We start from the raw sequence: 21,258 nt of genomic DNA, 5'->3' as shown, positions 1-21,258 counted from the left end.
AATTCTATAATTATAGTTAATAAATTAAAATTATCAAACGGATCAAAAAATTACCAAAATTTGACGTGAACCAATCTATGTTGTCTATTGCCTATACAAAAAGTTTTGAAGTCAAACCCCAATTCGACCGTCACTTTGACTCCAAATCTTACCGGATCCTTCTCAACGCTACGATTCTTCTTTGGAGATGCTTCGGTTTGTAAAGGTCGTATGTGACAAATTGTGCGAAACATTCTCACTTTTTTTCCACAGTCTCCACGTATGATATCATGAGATCTTGACAAATCTCGTCATTTTCAAATTTTGTTTGCTTTTTTAGAATTTAAAAACCATTCGGCCACACGTTCGTGATCGTGTTTCCTGAACAAAATGTTCGAAATTTCTTTTCATTTCCCGAGTAAGGCCCCAAAATGGACTCAATAACATGAATATGATTTCTCCACTCAATTTATTCCGTTATTTGAATCACTTGCAGTTCAAATTTGACTTAAACCAAAAAAATCCTCTAAATGCAATTAATTAATTAATTATAGCAAATAGATCGAGAAATATGCCAAATTTTAATATGTAGTACCACATGTTGTATGTGAAGAGTAGAAAAAGTTTGGAGGACGGGAGAGAAAAAAATTATTATTTTGCCGAGTGTCAATAAAAAACACTCAGCAACAACATCATTTTGCCGAGTGTCAAAAAAAACACTCGGCGAAAATATTAGTTTGCCGAGTGTTCATAAAAAACACTCGGCAAACCTTGTCTTTGCCGAGTGTCTCTAACGGACACTCGGTAAAGTTATAACGGTAGGGCGGCGCACCCAACGACCGTCACATGGCCGCCGCACTCCCAGCGCACGTGCCTCTACTATGTCGAGTGTCCATGTTTGCCGAGTGTTTTTTATTAGACACTCGGCAAAGTTGGGTTTTGCCGAGTGCTATATGTTTGCCAAGTGTTGAATTAAAAACACTCGGTAAATAGGATGTTTGTCGAGTGCCCGATGGAATGCATTCGGTAAACCCTCAGGCACTCGACAATGATATCTGTAAATATCACTACCGGTTGTTGTACCATTATGATTGCGCCGAGTCGCCGATCCGGTAGTGGTAGGTCACCCTGTCACTGCCGATTAACCTCCCTTAGCATGAATTTTGGCACTGATGGGGCTTCGGATCCGATAACGATTATCAGATCTAACATAGTGAATTAGTAAATATTGTGGGTCTGCATATGGATCTCTAAGAGGAAAAAATGCAGTAGGATAGAGACTGCAATTTAACTCGTCCCTCACAATCACCTAGCCAAGGTGCTCTATAGACATCGGAAGGAGACGAAACGTTTCCTAATGCACGATAATTCTACGTACGTGACCCAGGCCAAGTGAGCCTTCCGACTACTCTTGGAGACCTGCTCGCAATGATCTATACTTATTAGACGTCGTTTTCTTCCATAGTCTTGGACCTCTGTAATCTTGTCATCCAAGAAGTACCAGCAGCAAACTAGTTTGCACGAGGGAGACAGTGCTTTGGACCTCTGTAATGTTCGCCCAAGGACCGAACGGCGCCATGGTGACAACCTTGGATCGGATTTCCGAGGACGGCAATCTCTCGAACAGGGTTAGGGGCTACTCCGTACGGGAGAATTCAGATTCGGAGGAGTTTATAGTATGCTCCAAAGTTTCAGGACTTCAGGTGTCCTTTCCTATTTTGACTTTCATCTGATCCGATGCAACTTGATGCTGACTCGGCTGCTCCACGGCGTGGACCGTGGACTCGTAAGGAAGAGCGCGTGAAGGACCACCAACAGCCCGCCCCACGGCCCGGTAAAAAAAACCATTTTTTTCCTACATAAAAACCTCAGCTAATCCCCACGGCCGGCGCCGGTGCCCACGCTCGCCATGGATCACCTCGAGCCCTCGATCTCCCGCACCCGCATCAGCTCCATCCTTGACGCGGGGGACGCCCGCGTGGCCGAGCATGTGGTAGTCGGCGGCTGGGTCGTCGAAGGCCGCGAGCAGGGCCGCGGCGCGTTCGCTTTCTTCAAGGTAAGCGACGGCTCCTGCCCCGCCGCCCTCCAGGCCGTGGTGGAGGCCGGGGTACTGCGCGGCGCACCGCTCGCGCGCCTCACGCCCATGGGGACCTCCCTGCTCCTCGAGGGGAAGCTCAAGAAGCCCCTCCGGAACTCCAAGGAGCGCGTCGAGCTCCATGTCGATAGGGTAATCGAGGTCGGGGAGGTGGACGACGCGTACCCGCTGCACAAGAGCATGACAAAGCCTGAGAATTTCAGGGACTTGGTACACCTCCGTGCACGCACCAACACGGTATGAAATCTTTTCCTTTCTGGCTTAATGTGTTTGCTTAATTGATCATCACAGGCCTCAAGTAGTTACCTGAGAACGCCGACTTGTGTTTTGTTGTCAACTTGTGATCTTACAGTCCCTATATTGCAGCATACGCCTTTATCTTTCCAATGAGATTAATTTCATTAATTTTTTATTCTAATTGATCTTTTGCAGATAAGCACCGTTGCTCGGATAAGACATTACTTGGCCTATTTGACGCACGAGTATTTTCACAAGAGCGGTTTCTTTTATGTCCATACACCCATAATAACCACAAGTGATTGTGAGGGTGCTGGTGAGATGTTTCAGATCACAACTCTGTTCAGCCAGGGTGATGGAACTATTCCACGCAAGGATGATGGAAAAATTGCTTTTGAGAATGACTTCTTCAAGCGTCAAGCTTTCTTGACTGTGTCAGGCCAACTTCAGGTTGAGACTTATGCTTGTGCTCTAAGTAGTGTGTACACCTTTGGACCAACGTTCCGGGCAGAGAACTCACATACGTCGAGACATTTAGCAGAGTTTTGGATGGTTGAACCAGAAATTGCATTTGCAAACTTGCAGGTGAGATGCTTGACAAACTCTAATATTTCTTGACCACTTTTACCTAAATAGGACGTGAAGTTTTGTATATGAATATGAATTCTATTAATGCACCTGTGTTCAACTGTGTCAAAGGATGTTATGAACTATGCGGAGAGCTACATACAATACCTATGCAAGGGGTTACTTGAGTATTGTGAAAAAGAACTGGAATTCATGGATAAGAAATGTGCTGAAAATGGTACAACTGCAACTGAGCGTCTGAGGCTTGTTTCTTCAACGCCTTTTGAACGCATTTCATATACAGAGGCTGTGAATATCTTAAAAGATGCAAAAGAGGGGATGTTCGAGAACGCTATTGAATGGGGCAATGATCTAGCATCTGAGCATGAAAGGTATGTATAGCAGAGTTGGTCTTACACTCTTACTTCTCAATTTTCTACGGCCTGCTTTACCTTTGTTTAGATTTGCAAATTGTGTTCTTCATTTATGATGAAGGCATTTGACTGAGACGGTATTTATGAAGCCCGTTATTGTTTATAACTACCCCAAAGAAATAAAGTCATTCTATATGAGGCTTAATGATGACCAGAAGACTGTCGCTGCTATGGACGTTCTTGTGCCAAAGGCAAATATTGTATTCAATAATTCCATATGTGGTCTCGATGTTATGCGGACGACCTCCCTAATATGCATGTGCCTTACTTGGTAGCATAGCATGTGAACTACCTTTCTATATCACTGAATTCCTTTTTACCTCTATATAACATATAAAAAGGATATTGTGTTTTGTAACATTCCAATTTCCAAGAAGAGGACAATCTTCACAATTTTGATAGTCACATGTTGCGCAGCCGGTTGTGACCCCACCGACGCAAGTGGAGGTGGCGGCGGCCGTGAGCCGGGCGCAACCGCAGCGTCGCCTAAGGCATCGCGCGACCCGTGCCATCGGCGGCCCAAGCGACGACGCCTGGCGTTGTGTTGGGAGAGAGGTTCGCGTCTGCACCGCTGACCCCTTCCGTCGCTGGAGGGGGCGTCCCGACGGGGATGTCATGGCGAGAGGGGTCGGCGGCGCTTGGGGCCGGCGGGGAGTCATCCCTGACCCTGACGTCGGTGGGCAGTGGCTCGCCCGCGTGGGGCGAGCCCCTGCTCCAGTGGACGGTGAAAGGGTCCGTGACGTCTAAGAGGGGGGTTGAATTAGACAACTTAAAACTCGAACTCCGAACTATGGCCTCTTTTTCTATTCTTAGCAAAACCTATGTAAGAGATAAACCATCTAAATGTGCAACTAAGGCTTTGCTAGTGTGTTGCTATCTCTACCGCAAAAGGAGTTATGCAAACAATATAAATGCGGAAGCTAAAGAGTAAGGTAGAGATATGCAAACTCCCGTCGACGACTCCGGTATGCCTTCCGGCAAGCCTCTCTCGGACTGCTCCCCACCGTCTTCACTATCAAGCTTCTGGCCGAACCGCCGCGGGCCTTGTTCCCTTCGGTACACGGTGGCGGCCACACCACAAAAGCGGTTGGTGTGATCTCGCAAGACTATAAGCCCCTCCAATGTACAACAATGGTGCGCGCAAGCACCGCGTGGTAAGAGGTATGCAAACCTCACTAAACACTAGGCCTAAACCTAGAGCAAGCGCATAAGCGGTGGTCTAATCAACCTAAGCACTTCGCAAAATACCTATGCTAATCACCTAATGAATCACTAAGCACTATACAAGTGGAGATCACTAAAATAGTGTATTAACACCCTTGGTATGTTTTCTCAGCTCCACTCTACTCAAATGACCAGTTGGGGGGTCTATTTATAAGCCCCACTGAGAAAGTAACCGTTGGGGACAAAACCCATTTTCTGCTACTGACCGGACGTTGATCACGTTCTGACCGGACGCGTCCGGTCGTTCCGACCGTTGGAGCACGCGCGTTGATCGAACTCGGCTCAGAGTCTGATCATCAACGACCGGACACGTCTGGTCACGCTGGCGCCGCTCTGGAACCTCTCTGGACTCGATCGGACACTGCACTTCGTGCGTCCGGTCGTCCAGTCTGTTGCGTCCGGTCACGCTAAAAACACTGCCGTGATGATGAACAGTGTCATCGGTGCGTCCGGTCACTTGCTTCGCTCAGCGTCCAGTCACAGCTGGCGACGCCTGCTGTTGCCTAGCACTTGATCGGACATGTCCGGTCACTCATAGGGCCATGTTCGGTCACCTTTGTCAGGCTCGTTTCTTCATGTTCTTGCGTCTGGCATGGTTCCAATCTTCGTGCTTGGACTTTGCTTGACCTTGTATGTCTTCTATGCATTTTCACATGTCTTTCTTGAGGTCTTAGATCATCAGATCATCACGTCGCCTTCGTCCAAGTCACGTCTTTCACCCTATTGAACTATAAAACAATTACTTATAAATTTATTAGTCCAATTTGGTTGTGTTGGTCATCAAACACCAAAATCCAAAGTAAATAGGACTAGGGTCCATTTTCCTTACAATCTCCCCCTTTTTGGTGATTGATGACAACACGACCAAAACAAGCAAATAATAAAATTTTTTGGAATTTTAAAACTATTTACTTGCTAGGATGTAATACAAAAGGCAAGGTTATATGATGCTAAGAGATACCACATGTAAATATATTTGGAAACTTATCTTGCCCTTGCAAATGTCCCTATGTGGTATTATGGATTTAAGCCTCCCCTAACTCCATAATCCACTGTCCTTCCTTTCTCGGACCATTACCACTTGTAAATTATTATGATCGGGCTTGCTTTTAGTCCTACAAATTCTCTCCCTTTGGAATCAAACACCGAAAAGGAAGATATTAGTAGCACAAGGGAGGGTCAAACTTTGTGATCCTTTGTATGTGGAGTGAAATATGTCATAAAATTTGACTCTCGCATTACATAGACTAAGCTCCCCCTAAATATATACATACATATGATGGAGAATGTAGTTTATGTATAATTGGCAAATTAATGCTCAAGGAGTTTAATCTATATAATGCATGGAGAAAACATATAAATACCAAAGTGAAATCAACATGATGATATTGGTTTAGAAATACCACATGTGGAAACCAATATGATTTATACCACTTGCAATAGGTGATGGATATTTGAAGTATGATGCTTAACTCTAGGGACGTCATTTTCCTTGCAATGAGACTACTACACACATGATAAGCTTGAAAAGGTGTTAGTCTCAAAGCATCCAACTTGTAGAGTAACCTCTCCCTAAATTTGTGCACACAAGTATGGAATACTTGTAAGAGATATGCACATTGATTTTAGAATAAAAAATATTACTTGAAAGATGACATCACATGAATGTGAGAATCATTTTTGAAAGTATTATTCAGGAGAAATTATCTACAATTTAGACTTTGGCACATATTAGATGAATAATTGTAAAACAAGCTATGTGCCGTGCTCCTAAACAATTTAAACCATGTAGGTTTGCTCCAAGGGTTAAGAGTAAAACCGAGCAAGCCCACCATAAGATATACCTAGTGTATGTAAGACAAAATATTTAAGCATGTAAATGCAAACCTAGGCATGAAAAGAAACTAGATGCTAATTGAGATTGCAAGAAATTAAATCTAGTTACCTAACATGGGAAGGGGAATTTGGGTCCATAGTATTCACTAACCCACTTGGCAATTACCTTGTCCATTATGATGCACCCCATGAAATGCACCCATACTTTGCCAAGTCTCCAAATTCCCTGACGTCCATCGGACTCGTCACTTCTCTTTCGGGATCCTAAACCTTCTTGGTGCTCTTCATATTTAAAATGATTTCCTTTGGCACCCAAATGCGTTTGGCCAGTATTGATGGCTTATTTGTTCACCTTGATGGCCACCATCTTGTCATTTTTCTTCTTCTTTAACAAGTATGGTGTGGAGGCCTTCTTGTCCAACTTGTTGGTGTAGGTGTTAGAGAACTTGCTTGTTTGCTTTTTGCTTTTCTCTTTCTTTTTAGTTCCTCCTCCATTCTTCACCTTGCACTCATAGGACTTGTGACCTTCCTTGTGGCACACGTAGCAATCCACGGTTTGTCCTTCATCAAGCTTCTTCACTCCCTTGACAGTGTTATCTTGATGAAGTTGGGCTTGCTCCATTTTATCTCTTTCTTGAGTCAAGTCCTTGGTAAGGCGAGCCACTTTTGCTTGAGTTGCTCATTCTCCATTTCAACCTCTTGTGTGCATGTATCTACAACAACTTTCTTAACACAAACTTGGTTGCACAAGGGTGAGTCTAAACATAAATCATTACAAGAAGTAGAGGTATCCTTTTTAGGCATGTCAAAGATAGAATTTTTTTAGGTGTCTCGGTGGGGGTAGAACCGATGGCTTCAAGATTAGCAACTTTATTTGTTAGCTCATCACAATGTTTGCACATAGTTTCCATTTTAGCAAGCAAACTTTTATAAGCATCTTGTGAGTTAGCTAATTTTTTCTTTAATTTTTCATTTTTCTTTACATGTTGCTCATAATTGATTGTGCAATTATTTATGTTTGCACTAGTCTCAAGTTGCTCAATTTTAGTAGATAGCTCCATATTAAGATTGGCAAAAGTTTCATATTGTTCAAGCAAAGTAGCATAACCTTGTTGTGAGCTATTAGTTTTTCTTTTAATTTTTCAAGCTTCTTTGTTGACTAGTGCAAACTTTAGCAAAGTTAAAATTTTCTTACAAAATTTTCATCATAAGAAGGTAGCTCATCATCACTATCACTATTATTGTTACTATCACTAGGGATAGACTTTTTGTTACCTCGTGCCATAGGGCACACACGTGAGGTTCTTGATGATGAGTGCTTGTGCCCTCGTCTCTTGTGATGGTCTTCTTCTACTTGAAGAATCATCCCATGACCTTATTGATGTGAGGGCTTTGTCCTTGCACGCCTTCTTCTTTGTCTTGGGTGTGGGATTGTTTGGATAAACTTCCACAATGTGCCCCAACTCGCCTGCATCCATAGCATCCTTTCTTTCTTTGCTCATTTCTTTGATTGGTGAAGATGAAATCTTGAATTTGGATGGGCACACCCTTGACATTGAGCCTTTGGATCATCTTCTCCACCTTGTTGATAAGTTTGATTGATTCTTCATCAAGGTCGGAGGTGGAGGAGGAAGATTGATCATCATCACTTGAATCTTTATCATCATCATCTTCTTCTTCATCATCTTCACTTGAGGAGCTTGACCTTGAGCTTGTCTCAACTTGCTTGCGCTTCATCTTCTTTTTCTCACTACATGCGAGAGCTTTGCCTTTGCTTGATGAAGATGCTTCTTCTTGACCCATCTTGCATGTCATTTCAAATGTCACTATCTTGCCAATGACTATGGCCGGGGTCATGGTGCTCAAGTCCTCCATGTTGTGAAGGATGGTGATGATGCTTGCATATTTCTTTTATGGTAGCACAAGATGATCTTCCTCACTATATCCGCATCATCTAGCTTCGTTAATCCTATTGAATGGAGCTCATTGATAATTAGATTCAAACAAGAATACATATCATGAACAAGCTCATCATCATTCATTTTAAAGGAATCATAATTTTGTTTAGCTAGACAATGTTTTTGCTCACGGACATTAGTTGTGCCATCATGGAGCTCTTAGAGTTTTAACTAAATTTCATATGCCGTATTTAAAGTGAACACTTGGTTAAACACATCCTTGCTAAAAGATTCAAAAAAGCGAATTTTTAGCTCTAGCATTGAAATGAATTTCTTTTTCTTCACTCTTTGTGGATTTATCGAGATTCTTAATGGGTTTCATCCCGTCACGAGTGACTCTCTAAACACCCAAATCTACCCCCTCAAGGTGATAAGCCTTTCTAGCTTTATAGTAGGGAAAGTTAGTGCCGTCAAAGTGTGGAGGCCTAGAGGTATCCATCCCAAACACTCTAAATGGCATCGGCTCAACGACGGTGAAGCCAAATGTAACACCCTAGGTGTTTGTCACCAGTTAAGCAATGGGTTTGAGCCCAAACATGACATGTTAAGTGGTGATGAAGGTGTCAAGATCAAATCTACAAGAGTGAGCTCCAACTTAAACTTGGACAACACACCTTTGCTTACATGTTGGCCCCTTTTTAGATATATACCTAAGTAATGTTGAAGATGCTTCTTTCATGTGCCTCACCTCAATTTTCACCCACATTGATGACTGGAAAAGTTTCACGAAGTTTGGAGCCAAAAAGTCACATGAAATGATGAGTTACATTCTTGCTTGAATTGTGCTATTAAGTAAATGGGAATATGAGATGTCGACCAAACCTTGCTACCTTGCTCAAATGACTCTAATTGAACTCTACAACAAAATTCGTTGAGCAAAGGTAAAGAAAATGCCTCAATCGGTCAAAAACTCTAATTTAAGCTTTACCGTGATGCTATTTTGACTTGTGTTGACCAATCGCTTATAATGCTTGCATGGAGTTGCACGTTAAATAAAAGTTGAAGTTTGAGAGGAGTAGAACAAACTTTGTTTTTAGACCAAGAGCTAGATCAGCTTAGAACTAAGTCAAACAGAGGCTTGAAGATTGAATCAGCTGCTGTCTTAGGCTCCTAGAAATTTTTCTAAGTCCCTAAAGTGACAGCAACAAGTTAACTTCTTTGCGACATTTTATCATCCAAATTCATGTGGTAGCTCAATTTGATTCCTTAAGATGAGTTGAATTACTTTTCATGGTGAAAACAATAGATCAAGTCTCATCAAATTTGGAGTTCATTTGGATCTTCAAAAATAGTTTCCAAAATAGCAAAAGTTTACTTTGTCACTTAACTAACATTGACATGTTGGCATTCTGTGTTCTCCAAATTTTGTTAAGCAACTTGATTTGGTACCAAAATAAAAGTTGGAGTATACATGATGGAGAAGAGCATGTATAAAGATGGCACTCGTTTGACTTCGTTTTGACCATCAATTTGGATTTTTGTTTGTCGCTGTTAATACGTTGACACTATCACTTTGGAGCTTAATTACCTACTAATCCATAGCTCTAATGGTTTTTCTCCCTAAATACAAGTCGAAGAGCATCCAGAGGAGAGCAACTTTGCTATAGGCGCCAAGGTTCGAATCTACATGGAATATGCCAAAAACGATCTCCAAGTCGGGCACCGCGACGCACACCACGTGTTCGAGTTTATGCCTCGTGGTGACTATTCGCTGGCCGCGCCCCACCATGGCTGACGCGCCTCCTCCTCTGCTAGTGCCGCTGCTGATGGGGAGAGCCCGAGTGCACTCCTCCCCATTCCCTGACTCGCTCTTTCGCCCCCTCTCCATGTCATGCGCGGACGCCGAGCACCACCATTGCCGCCGAGCTGGGCTCCATGGCCGCCCCGTTCCCCTGCTCCCTCTCCATGGCCGTTGGTCCGAGTATCGCTGCTTGCTGATGCCCCGGCCACCTCGGTCATCCTTGCTCGTTGACCTCGCTCCACCGGTGCGCCTCAGCCGATCGTAGCCAAGCCAGCCCCTAGCCTCGTTGAAGCCTCGCCGCATTGGACCACGGCCAGGAGCTGCTGCAGTCGCAGTCGACCGCGTCCAAGCCTAGCCAGCCCCTTCCCGCTGCTATCGGCTCTCACTGGCTGAGCTCGGCTGTGGGGGCATTAACCCCTATACCCTTACAGCTAGGCTTGGGCTGGCCCAGATTAGAGGGTCTGGTCCACCAAAAGACGACGCGTGGCCTGGTCAACCTGTTCGGAGTCCCACGCAAGGAGTCAAGATAGATTTGGCGATCAAGCAAGATCCTGGTCGGTTAGAATAGGAATCCTTATCCGGCCACCTATAGCAATTGTAACTGGCTAGGATTAGTTTCCAGATTTGTAACCCTGCCCCCTGGACTATATAAGGCGGGCAGGGGACCCCTCTAAAAAACATCTCTCATTGACATACAACAATACAATCAGACGTAGGACGTAGGTATTACGCCTTCTTGTTTGTGGCTTACGCATCTATCTACCGACAATCTACTACCTTAGCCATACCCCTAGGTAGACTGCCGACCATATTTCGTCGACAGTGGCATGCCAGGTAGGGGGTGTGCATACTGCTCTCCAAGCGAACAAGATGGTCATCATCCCCGGCTCCATGGCTACACCAAATGGCCTCACATTCACCGTCGGTCTGATCACCTGGACCACCGGATCCGATGACTTCATCGCCATGACCACGAAGGAGGCGCGGATTCAATCTGCGTCGACCACTGCTTCACCTGCATCGGCTACGTCTCCGACCATGGTGGATACGGCTCTGACCACGGTGGATATGGCTCCGACCACGGTATATCTGGCTCCGACCATGCCTGCATCATCTTCAGCCACGCCGACCACCCGTCGTCCGCTTCCCCGCTACAAAGGGAAGTAGATCGACAACACCGACCTGCTCGACTCTATCGATCGGGTCGGCACCATACTCGCTGAAACCCTAGCTCTAGTAAGTTCAATTCAAAGTCAACCTAATGAGCAGGTAACCGCTCCCCACAACAGATCTACCTGACCAGCTCGGGCTAGTCATCCTACACGACTTGGTACAGATCTCGTGGTCATATCTACTCCTAAAGGGCGCTTCGTTCGTCGTCGGCCAGCCTCCGCGACGGGTCTTCGGCTCTCTGAGTACAAAGCCTCGATGGAGAACTACCAGGCCCAGCCCTACGGCCTGCGAAACGCTGTCTCCAACTACACGTATAATATACAACGCTGCTCGGATCTATGTTTTATACATCGACCTCGGCTGAAGCCACACAACTTCATCAACATGATCCGGATTGAGGACTATCAGGAAGGATCCGTCCACACAGTCTAAGAAGGTGACTCTAGCTCCTCGTCTGGCATCGCATCTAATGCCTCCGTCCACACTGAGCTCCAACATCACGACGATGAAGGCATCGAATACGATCTGGATATCCCAGACCACGCCCTGGGGTTCCCATCTTTCCTACCAAGGCGAGGGGATTTGATCAATGTTGTCAGTAATGACGAACCACCAGCAGTTGACGAAATAGAATAAGAAAGGATTGCACGCGAAGCACGCAATATTGATTGGTTTAATCGCCGACAAATCGAAGCCGAAGCATAAGAGGAGGCACGACGCATAAGGGTCTAGCCACGTGACCTCAACAATGCCTTCGACAGGGTGGGGGGGACAAACAGGTCTTCAGGACTCCAAGCACCAACGTAGCCGTTGCTATGGCGATAATGCAACGGCTACCCAATACCCCAGAAACTCAGGCAGTTCGCAATGAAATACAAGCCTATCTGACGGCTACTATGGCCCAGACCAAGGAGATTGTAAATCAAGCCCAGGCTCCATCCGCCTCAGTCGAGTCAAGCCACAGCTGTCAGCACTCAAGTCGCTCATAGCCACCCAACCAACGTGGCTCGCGCAACAACGACCCATCAGACAACCGTCAAGGCAGAAACGGTGGCCATGATGGTGGTCAAGATGACAACCGCCGTCGGGAGGACAACCGCCGCAATGTCCGGGATGACAACCGTCGAGACAACCGTGATAATCGCCGCGATAACCACGGTCGCAGGGCTAATCTAGATGGCAATCGAGATCGCCGCGACGGCAATAACAATCTCCGCCATTACCTCGGAGGACGTGATCTGTGCGATCGCATCAACCAGAGAGCCAATGATCGTGCATCCCACAAAAGCTATCGCCGTATGGAATATGATACTGCCCACGGCCCACCGGGTTTGAAGCAGTTTACTCCGCACCTTCGCCAAGTCATATGGCCCAAGAACTTCAAGCTTGAAAAACTTCAGAAGTACGACGGCAAGGAGAACCCTGAATTATGGGTCATGCTCTATGAAACTGCATGCAGATCAGCCATGGCTGACGAGCACGTCATGTCTAACTACTTTCCAGTCGCTGTTGGCCATGCAGGTCACCAGTGGCTGGTCAGCTTGCCGGCGAACTATTTTGATTCTTGGCAAGAGCTAAAGCAAGCCTTCATCGACAACTTCATTGCTACTTGCGAACAACCTGGCAACAAATATGATCTACAGCGGATCCGAGATCGGAAGGATGAGCCACTGCGAGAGTACATCCGGTGTTTCTTAGAGATGCGCATCAAGGTCCCGTCAATCTCCGACAACGAGGCAATCGAGGCTTTCATCACTGGCCTACGCTTCCACGATGCCCTAAGGGATAAGCTCCTCCACAAGAGACCTAAATCAGTTACAGCGCTCCTGGCCACTACTAAGAAATATGTGGACGCCAATGACGCTAAGAAGATAATTATCGAAGAAGCAGCAAGGGTTCTGCGCTCCGACCACCCCCCACACCACGACGACTACCGCGGCAACCGTGGTCGGAACGACAATTTTGACTGCCGCAACCAGCGCAATGACTCCCGCGACCACCATGACCAACATAATCAGCGGCGTAACCGCCGTGATGATTATAGGGGCAAGCATGCTTGAGAAGACGACAATGAGGTCAACACCATCAAAAAAGGTGGAGGACATCGTAACTATGAAGAAGACTACGCCAAAGCATTGAAAGGGCCCTGCTAGCTCCATCCCAAGTCAAACCACACCATGGAGAATTGCTGCGTTCTCAAGTCTATCTACACATGCCAACAGGCTCCGAATACGTTCGACAAGCCTAACGACGCGAGGGAACAGCGCAACGAAGACAACGACGATGAAGACGTAGATCCCCGTCATAAGTATGTCAAGCCAACCGATCGTGTGCACACCATCATTGGAGGCAAAGTGTCCATCGAGACCAAACGAGAACGCAAGTTGCTCGCCCACGCTTGCTTGAACGTTGCCAACACCGACAACCTCATCGCCGATCCATGGCTCCCTCCTTGGTCTCACCGTGAGATCTCCTTCAGCAGAAAAGACCAATGGGTCACAATACCTGAACCAGGACATTTTCCCCTAGTCCTCGATCCTTGTATCAACAAAGTTCAATTCGACAGAGTGCTGATTGATGGCTGCAGCTCCATCGATATACTGTTCAAGAATAGTCTGCCAGCCCTGAAGATAACCTAGGCGGATCTCAAGCCATACGAGGCACAGTTCTGGGGTGTTCTCCTCGGACAGAGCTCTACACCTCTCGGGCAGATCACGTTACCTATGCAGTTTGGGACCCCAGACCACTTCCGCACCGACTACATCAACTTCGTGGTCGTTGACTTCGACGGCACCTACCATGCTATCCTTGGTCGACCATCGCTCACCAAGTTCATGGCCATACCTCATTATAGGTATCTGGTGCTCAAGATGCCTACTGAGAAAGGAGTTCTAACCCTCAGGGGTAACGTGTACGCAGCTTATACCTATGAAGACGACAGCTTTAAAATAGCAGAGGCTCATGACCTCTCTATTCGCATGGCCGAGACCGTCCTCGACGCCAAGAAGACCTCGGTCAACCACCTGGAGATCCCAGAGCTCGAGGCTCCACGCAAGAACGTCAAGTCCAAGGAGCATAAGGTGATCCAGCTGGTCGACGGTGATCCCAGCAAAATGGCCCTTATCGGGGCCAACCTGGATCCCAAATAGGAAGACGTGCTCGTCAAGTTCTTGAGGAGCAACGTGGATGTGTTTGCATGGAAACCTGCTGACATGCCCGGTGTACCTCCGAACTTGATCGAGCACTCCTTGAATGTCAACGGCAAGGCCAAACCTATCAAGTAGAAGCTATGACGGTTCGCTCGCGACAAAAAGGAGGCAATTAGGGTAGAAGTTACACGGCTTTTGGTAGCCGGATTTATTAAAGAAGTGTATCATCCGGAGTGGTTAGCTAACCCGGTTCTTGTATGCAAAAAGAATAATGAATGGAGAATGTGCGTTGATTACACTGATCTCAACAAACACTGCCCTAAGGACCCCTTCGGCTTACCTCGCATAGACGAGGTCGTAGATTCAACCGCCGGTTGTGAGCTGTTTCCTTTCTCGATTGCTACTCTAGTTATCACTAGATCGCTCTCAAAAAGGACGACCAGATCAAGATGTCTTTTATCACGCCTTTCGGCGCCTACTGCTACACGACCATGTCGTTCGGGCTCAAGAACACCGGGGCTACCTACCAATGCGCTATACAGGCCTGCCTCAAAGATGAGATAAAAGATGACCTCGTCAAGGCTTATGTTGATGATGTAGTTATCAAAACCAAGGAAGCACATACCCTTGTTGACAACCTAGAACGCACCTTTGCAGCCTTAACACATTCCAATGGAAATTAAACCCAATAAAGTGTATCTTTGGTGTTCCTTCTAGCATACTACTTGGCAACGTCGTCAGTCACGACGGCATATGCCCTAACCTGGAGAAAGTCAAAGCTGTCTTGGACATGAAGCCGCCCAAAAAGGTGAAGGATGTTCAGAAGCTTACCAGATGCATGGCCGCTCTAAGCCGTTTCATAACAAGATTAGGTGAAAAGGGATTACCGTTCTTTAAACTGCTCAAAGCGTCCGAGAAGTTTGAGTGGTCGGAGGAAGCAGACGCTGCCTTCACACAGCTGAAACAATACCTTACGTCACCTCTGGTCCTCACTGCTCCCAGAGAAGACGAAACACTCCTGCTTTACGTTGCGGCGACTAATCGAGTGGTCTCCACTGCCATAGTGGTCGAGCGTGATGAGCCCAGCCACGTCTACAAGGTACAGCGCCCAATCTATTTTATCAGTGAGGTGCTCAATGAATCCAAGACCAGGTACCCACAGATCCAGAAATTGATCTATGCCATACTGATAACATCCCAAAAGTTGAAACATTACTTCGACGGATATCGTGTGGTGGTCATGACTGAGTACCCTCTGCGAGACATCATCAGCAACAAGGATGTGAATGGGCGCATCGTCAAGTGGGCAATGGAGCTATGCCCCTTCTCCTTGGAATTCGCAAGCCGTACTACAATCAAGTCTCACGCACTCGTCGATTTCATTGTCGAGTGGACGGACTTAAGCACGCCTACTTCTCAGGGGCCCGATGAGTATTGGAAGATGTACTTCAACGGTTCTCTCAACATCGACGATGCAGGGGCAAGAGTCCTTTTCGTGTCACCATCCAAGGAGCAGCTCTGGTACGTCCTTAGGATTTATTTCCCAGCATCTAATAATGCCGCCGAATACGAAGCATGCCTACATGGTTTGCGCATTACGGTCGAGCTCGGTATTAAACATCTCTATGTCTACGGAGACTCAGCTCTGGTCATCAACCAACTCAACAAGGACTAGGACACGACCAGTGAAAGGATGGATGCATACTGCAAATCGATCAGAAAGCTAGAAGGCAGGTTTTATGGCATCGAGTACCCACACGTGGTTCGGGACAAAAATCAAGCAGCAAATGTGTTGTCAAAGTTAGGATCATCCCGAGCCAAAGTCCCACATGGCGTATTCGTCCAAGACCTGCTCATGCCTTCCATCGAGGAGGAAGATCCCACGGTTGACAAGCCTCCAGACAAGCAATTGGTGGCTACGGTTCCGGCATCGAGCACCACTGAGCCACCTCGGACCATGCATGAGCCCGACTGGAGAGAACCTTTCATCAAGTACCTGACAGATGGCAATGGTTACACTGATCGAACAGAAAACGAGCGCCTGATGTGTCGCAGTAAGTAGTATCTGCTCGTCGATGGCAAGTTATGGCGCAAGAACGCAAAGGAGGAAATCTTGATGAAATGTATAACCCGGGAGGATGGCGAACATCTCTTGGACCAAATCCACTCTGGCTCCTGCGGCAACCACACGGCCTCGAGAGCGCTAGTCGGCAAGGCTTTCCGAGCAGGGTTCTATTGGCCGTCAGCGGTAGCTGATGCAGAGAAGCTAGTCCGGCACTATGAGGGTTGTTAGTTCTTCGCCAAGAGAATCCACGTACCAGCACATGAGATCCAGACAATACCAGCCTCTTGGCCCTTCGCATGCTAGGGACTGGATATGATCGGGCCCTTTAAAACCGGCTCCTAGGAAATCTACATGTGTCTTTGAGCTGATCGACAAATTTTCTAAGTGGATAGAGTACATGCCTCTGGTATAGGCATCCTCAGAAAAGACTGTTACATTCCTCGACCAGGTCATCCACCGCTTCGGCATACCCAACAGCATCATCACTGATCTGGGTACTTAGTTCACCGGGAACGCTTTTTGGGACTTCTACGATGAAAGGAGCATAGTAGTAAAATATGTCTCAGTGGCGCACCCTAGAGCTAATGGACAGGTCGAGTGGGCAAACGGTATGATTTTGGACACATTGAAGAAGAGGATGTACAGAGAAAATGACAAAGCTCCCAGAAGATGGCTCAAAGAGTTACCAGCTGTGGTCTGGGGCCTCAGAACTCAGCCCAGTCGTAACACCGGTGTCTCACCATACTTTATGGTTTACGGCGTTGAGGCAGTCCTCCCAGCAGATATAGCTTTTAGATCAGCACGGGTAGAGAACTTCAACGAAGGCAAGGTCAATGAAGTACGGGAGCTAGAAGTGAATAGTGTAGAAGAGAAGCGGCTCGATTCTTGCGTACGTATAGCCAAATACCTTGCTGTTTTGCGCAGGTACTACAACAAGAACATTAAAGAGCGGTTCTTTGTGGTCGGGGACCTGGTCCTGAAGTGGAAGACGAATCAGGCTGGTGTCCATAAACTCGCAACTCCATGGGAGGGGCCCTTCATGATCAAGGAAGTTGCACGACCAACGTCTTACAGGTTAGCTCACCTGGACGGTACGGACGTACCAAATTCATGGCACATCGACAAGCTTAGGCGTTTCTATGCTTAACTACTGAGATATGTACTCCTCTTGTACTTTCGATTTAATTCAATAAAGCTATTATGATTTCTCTGACCACTATGATTGTGTCACTTCGAATTTTACGGTTATTCTAACTTAGCCAGTCAAAGCCGACCACCATTCCTTCATAGGTTTTTGGAGCAGGCCCTGTCTCCGGTTCCTCTCAACACGTGCATGGGATCTGCTCTCTACGCTATGGGTGATCGGCAGGTCCCCTTGGTTTGACTTGTTCACATCTACGTGTGCACAGGTCACGCACCTCACACTCCGACCACATGCCAAATCAGGGCCGTACAAACTTTTTAGGATGACGTGTCGAGTAACTTGGTACAACTAAACAGAACGCTAACATGTTCTCACTTAGTTACGCCAACATGAGTTTCAAGCTTAAATACGTTTTATACAAAACAAATAAACTTATAATGATATACAGTTATGTTATTACAAGCTTGCCTGAAGAGGTACAAGTTTACAATAACACAACTACATCCTTCTTCTACAGCTCTAGCCTATCCTATCCTATTAGCTGGTTGGGGCATGCGGCACCTGCTGCTTGCTACTTCTGACATTCTGCTCGAGTCTTGGGGACTCTTGCACTGGTCGAGCTAAAGAGGATGGCCCCGTCGATGCCTGGCTGGTCGAGACCGCAGGCTTCGCCGGTTGGCTCACAACTGATGGCATTTCCAGCTGGCTTGTTGATGGTGTACCCTGTACAGGTGCTGTCCCACCTCCACATAGGTTAATGTCGCCAATTATCTTTGAAGACAGGTCCAGCTGGGTCATCCGAAGCTCCTCAGCCTTGTCTAGATTTACCTCCTTCGGGTACCCAGCCTCCAGGCGCTTGAGATCGATCAGGGGGTAGTGGGCATGCACCATGCTTAGCACATGTGTGCCTGTGTACTCACCCGCATCCTTCACGAACTCTTGGAACCATTCCCATGCTTTTCGGCATCTCTCGACCAGATCGAGCTGCGGCATCCTTGGCGCTTCCTCTATAAGCGCTGGGTCAATAAGGTTGAGGACGGGCAAAAATGCCAGTTGCCACTTCCTGGCACCGATTCTTCCATGTGTCCCGATCCTCGGTGATCTCTAGGCATTGCGCCTTCCAGCCATCACGATCTTTCATTACGGTTTCTAGATGCTTCTTGGCATTGACTTCAAAACTGCAAACCGCACAAGATATTAAAATATCATGCCACGACAAGATAACACGGGCAACAAAATGAGCAAGGTGGTCTAGAACACTTACTTTTCAGTTCCTCCTTCATCTTGGTTGTGCGGTCCCGGAGTTGCGACTGGTCGTGCGCTAGTTTCTTGTTGTCCTCCTTCAGGCGACCACACTCTACGGCCACACGACTATTCTCCTCTTGGAGATGGACTACTTCGGCTTCTAAGCTTGCACTATAGCTGTTACTACCAACAATGCAACAACACGTGTCATGCACTTGCTGTGATAAAGTGACAACTTACTTGTTTTTTCCTGCTCTTTGTTACTGAGCTGGACGACCAGGTTCTGGTTCTGTGCCTCTTGCTCTGTCCTCTCCTGGTCGGTGGCTTCAAGTTGGTGGCGCAAGCGTTCCACCTCGGCCGCCAGTTCTCTATTGCTTGCTGTGATCCCCTCAATCTGGTTGAAGCACTTCTTTCGGTACCTTGCGGTCTTCATCAAGTCCTGCATGTAAAAAAGCTAAGTCATATAGTTTGACTAGATAACAGGATCAAGTGGTCAAGCCAAACATACCTGGACTTCCATCACTAGACGTTTTGCCACTCGTTCAACTTTCATGGTCTCTTCGACCTCTGGGATTTCCTCATGCATAACCCATTGGTCGTTCCGCCAGCGTGACACATATATATGTTGTCGCTTGTCCTAGGGACGGCCCAGGACCTCTTCTACTTCGTCCTCTTTGGCCTCTTGTTCGGGCAGCGGCGCTGGTCTAGAGTTTGTAGTCTCTGCGATCACTATGGCTTTCACACGGGCCGTAGCATCGGCAAACGTGCTCTGTGCCACCTCCGGCTGTTGCTCCTCGATTTGGTCTGATACCCTTGGCGCCGAAGTATTCCCCTCAGCAGGGTTAGTGCTTGGAGCACTTGTACTTGGCTTGGCTCTCCCCTCGACCAACTGCTCAAGGACTGTCATCTAGCCGCTCGTCTGTTGAGGCTTCGGCGGACTTTCTGCTACAGGTTCTTCCATAGCCGACTACTGGGCAGTTTTCTCCGCCATTGCTGGCGGAGCCATGCCGCACCCGGCTAGTTGGTCGAGATTTTCAGTGGATGCCGACCTAATATATCAGAGATAAGTTCAGAAGACAACAATATTCAATATAAATTGTAACCTTACATCAAGGTTACAAATACTTATAGCTTGGAGGCACGGAATGATGTGGCGAAGGCGCGTCTCTTCGTCCGTGCCTACTCCACGTGCTCTGCGGGTGCCACCGGGTCTCTTTTCATGACTAGTACTGGCGCCGGGGCTTGATGCTCGACCCCTTTACCGCTTGTCCTCTGCATTGCAATGGTCAGTGATGCGATCCCCACTGGCACGGAGGAGCCACCCTGCTCCGTCGACTCCAGTTGTCTCCTCCTCTTTCGAGGGATGAGTCAGAAGATGTCTACATCCTCTGTTTCATCATCTAATAGTGGGAAGATGGCTTGATGACGCTTGCTAGCCGCCGGCCGCTTGCCAGCAGCCCTAGCCGTTGCCTCCTCCCCAACCCCGAGTATGGCCCAGTCGACGTCTTCGATCCTGGCGCTGGTCTAGGCGGTTGGGCCGGTAACTTGTGGCCAATCCACACCAGGGGGTGGAGACACGAACACTGCTGCTCTGTCACGACCATTACTCTAGGAAACATAAAGGTGACAACATAGTAAGTTTTTGTTACAACATAACTCTATGGGTACAAGGCAGCATAATTTACCTTTGGGGGAGGTCGAGCCAGCTTGAAGGCGTGCTCGATGTCGCTCAACCTGATATAATTTGGATCAGCTAAGTTGAATAGCTCTCCAATCCTGGCTTTGACTTCTATCTTGTCAAGCGCCTCTTGTCTGGTCCTAGTTGGGTCTGCGCTACCTTGGTACTCATAGCCGGGATGTACCCTCCTCTGGCAAGGCTGGATCCTTCGGCTGATGAAGTTCCCGACCACGCTCGAACCATCTAGTTTCTTCCATGGGATCATCTCAAGAAGTTCTGAGATCTGTTCCAAGTGCTCGGGCTTCTCTGACCAGCTGTTCTTCTCCGGAATGAACCCCACGTTGCACAATGTGATCATGTTCGGCTCTTCGCAGATGTAGAACCACTTCTTGTACCAGTTGTCCAATGATGTGTTCCAAGGGCAATGCAAGTACTGGGCCTTCATCCTGTCATGTAGATTGAGGTACACACCTCCGGCTATCTTCGAGCCGCCACTTCCTTTCTTCCGTAGACAGAAAAGATGGCAAAAGAAGTCAAAATGGGGCTGGAAGCCACCATATGCTTCGCAAAGATGAATGAAGGTGGAGACAAGAAGAATCGAGTTGGGATGCAAATTGCAAATCCCAATCTCGTAATACAAACAGAGCCCCTAAAGGAAAGGGTGCACTGGAACCCCAAAACCCCGCTTGAAGAAATCTTTGAAAACCACAATCTCACCTGGTTGTGGATCGGG

General features: G+C 47.2%; 1 protein-coding gene across 1 annotated transcript; it reads left to right on the top strand.

Moving 5' to 3' along the window:
- The first annotated feature begins 1,882 nt into the window (after positions 1-1,882).
- Positions 1,883-3,594, top strand: LOC136498605 (asparagine--tRNA ligase, cytoplasmic 3-like). Its single transcript, XM_066494490.1, has 4 exons — positions 1,883-2,311; positions 2,507-2,896; positions 3,011-3,270; positions 3,402-3,594. Exons 1-4 carry the CDS (start codon positions 1,889-1,891, stop codon positions 3,433-3,435), a joined length of 1,107 nt encoding a protein of 368 aa, XP_066350587.1. The 5' UTR covers positions 1,883-1,888; the 3' UTR covers positions 3,436-3,594.
- The last annotated feature ends 17,664 nt before the right edge of the window (positions 3,595-21,258 follow it).

This window comes from Miscanthus floridulus, chromosome 12 (assembly GCF_019320115.1).
Source record: "Miscanthus floridulus cultivar M001 chromosome 12, ASM1932011v1, whole genome shotgun sequence".
NCBI classification, from domain to species: domain Eukaryota; kingdom Viridiplantae; phylum Streptophyta; class Magnoliopsida; order Poales; family Poaceae; genus Miscanthus; species Miscanthus floridulus.
This window is presented reverse-complemented; position numbering and strand designations above follow the sequence as displayed.

Coding starts and splice junctions, on each gene's coding strand:
- LOC136498605 (XM_066494490.1), top strand. CDS start 1,889: ATGGATCACCTCGAGCCCTCGATCTCCCGCACCCGCATCAGCTCCATC. Junction 2,312..2,506: donor TCCGTGCACGCACCAACACG/GTATGAAATCTT, acceptor GATCTTTTGCAG/ATAAGCACCGTTGCTCGGAT. Junction 3,271..3,401: donor CTAGCATCTGAGCATGAAAG/GTATGTATAGCA, acceptor GTATTTATGAAG/CCCGTTATTGTTTATAACTA.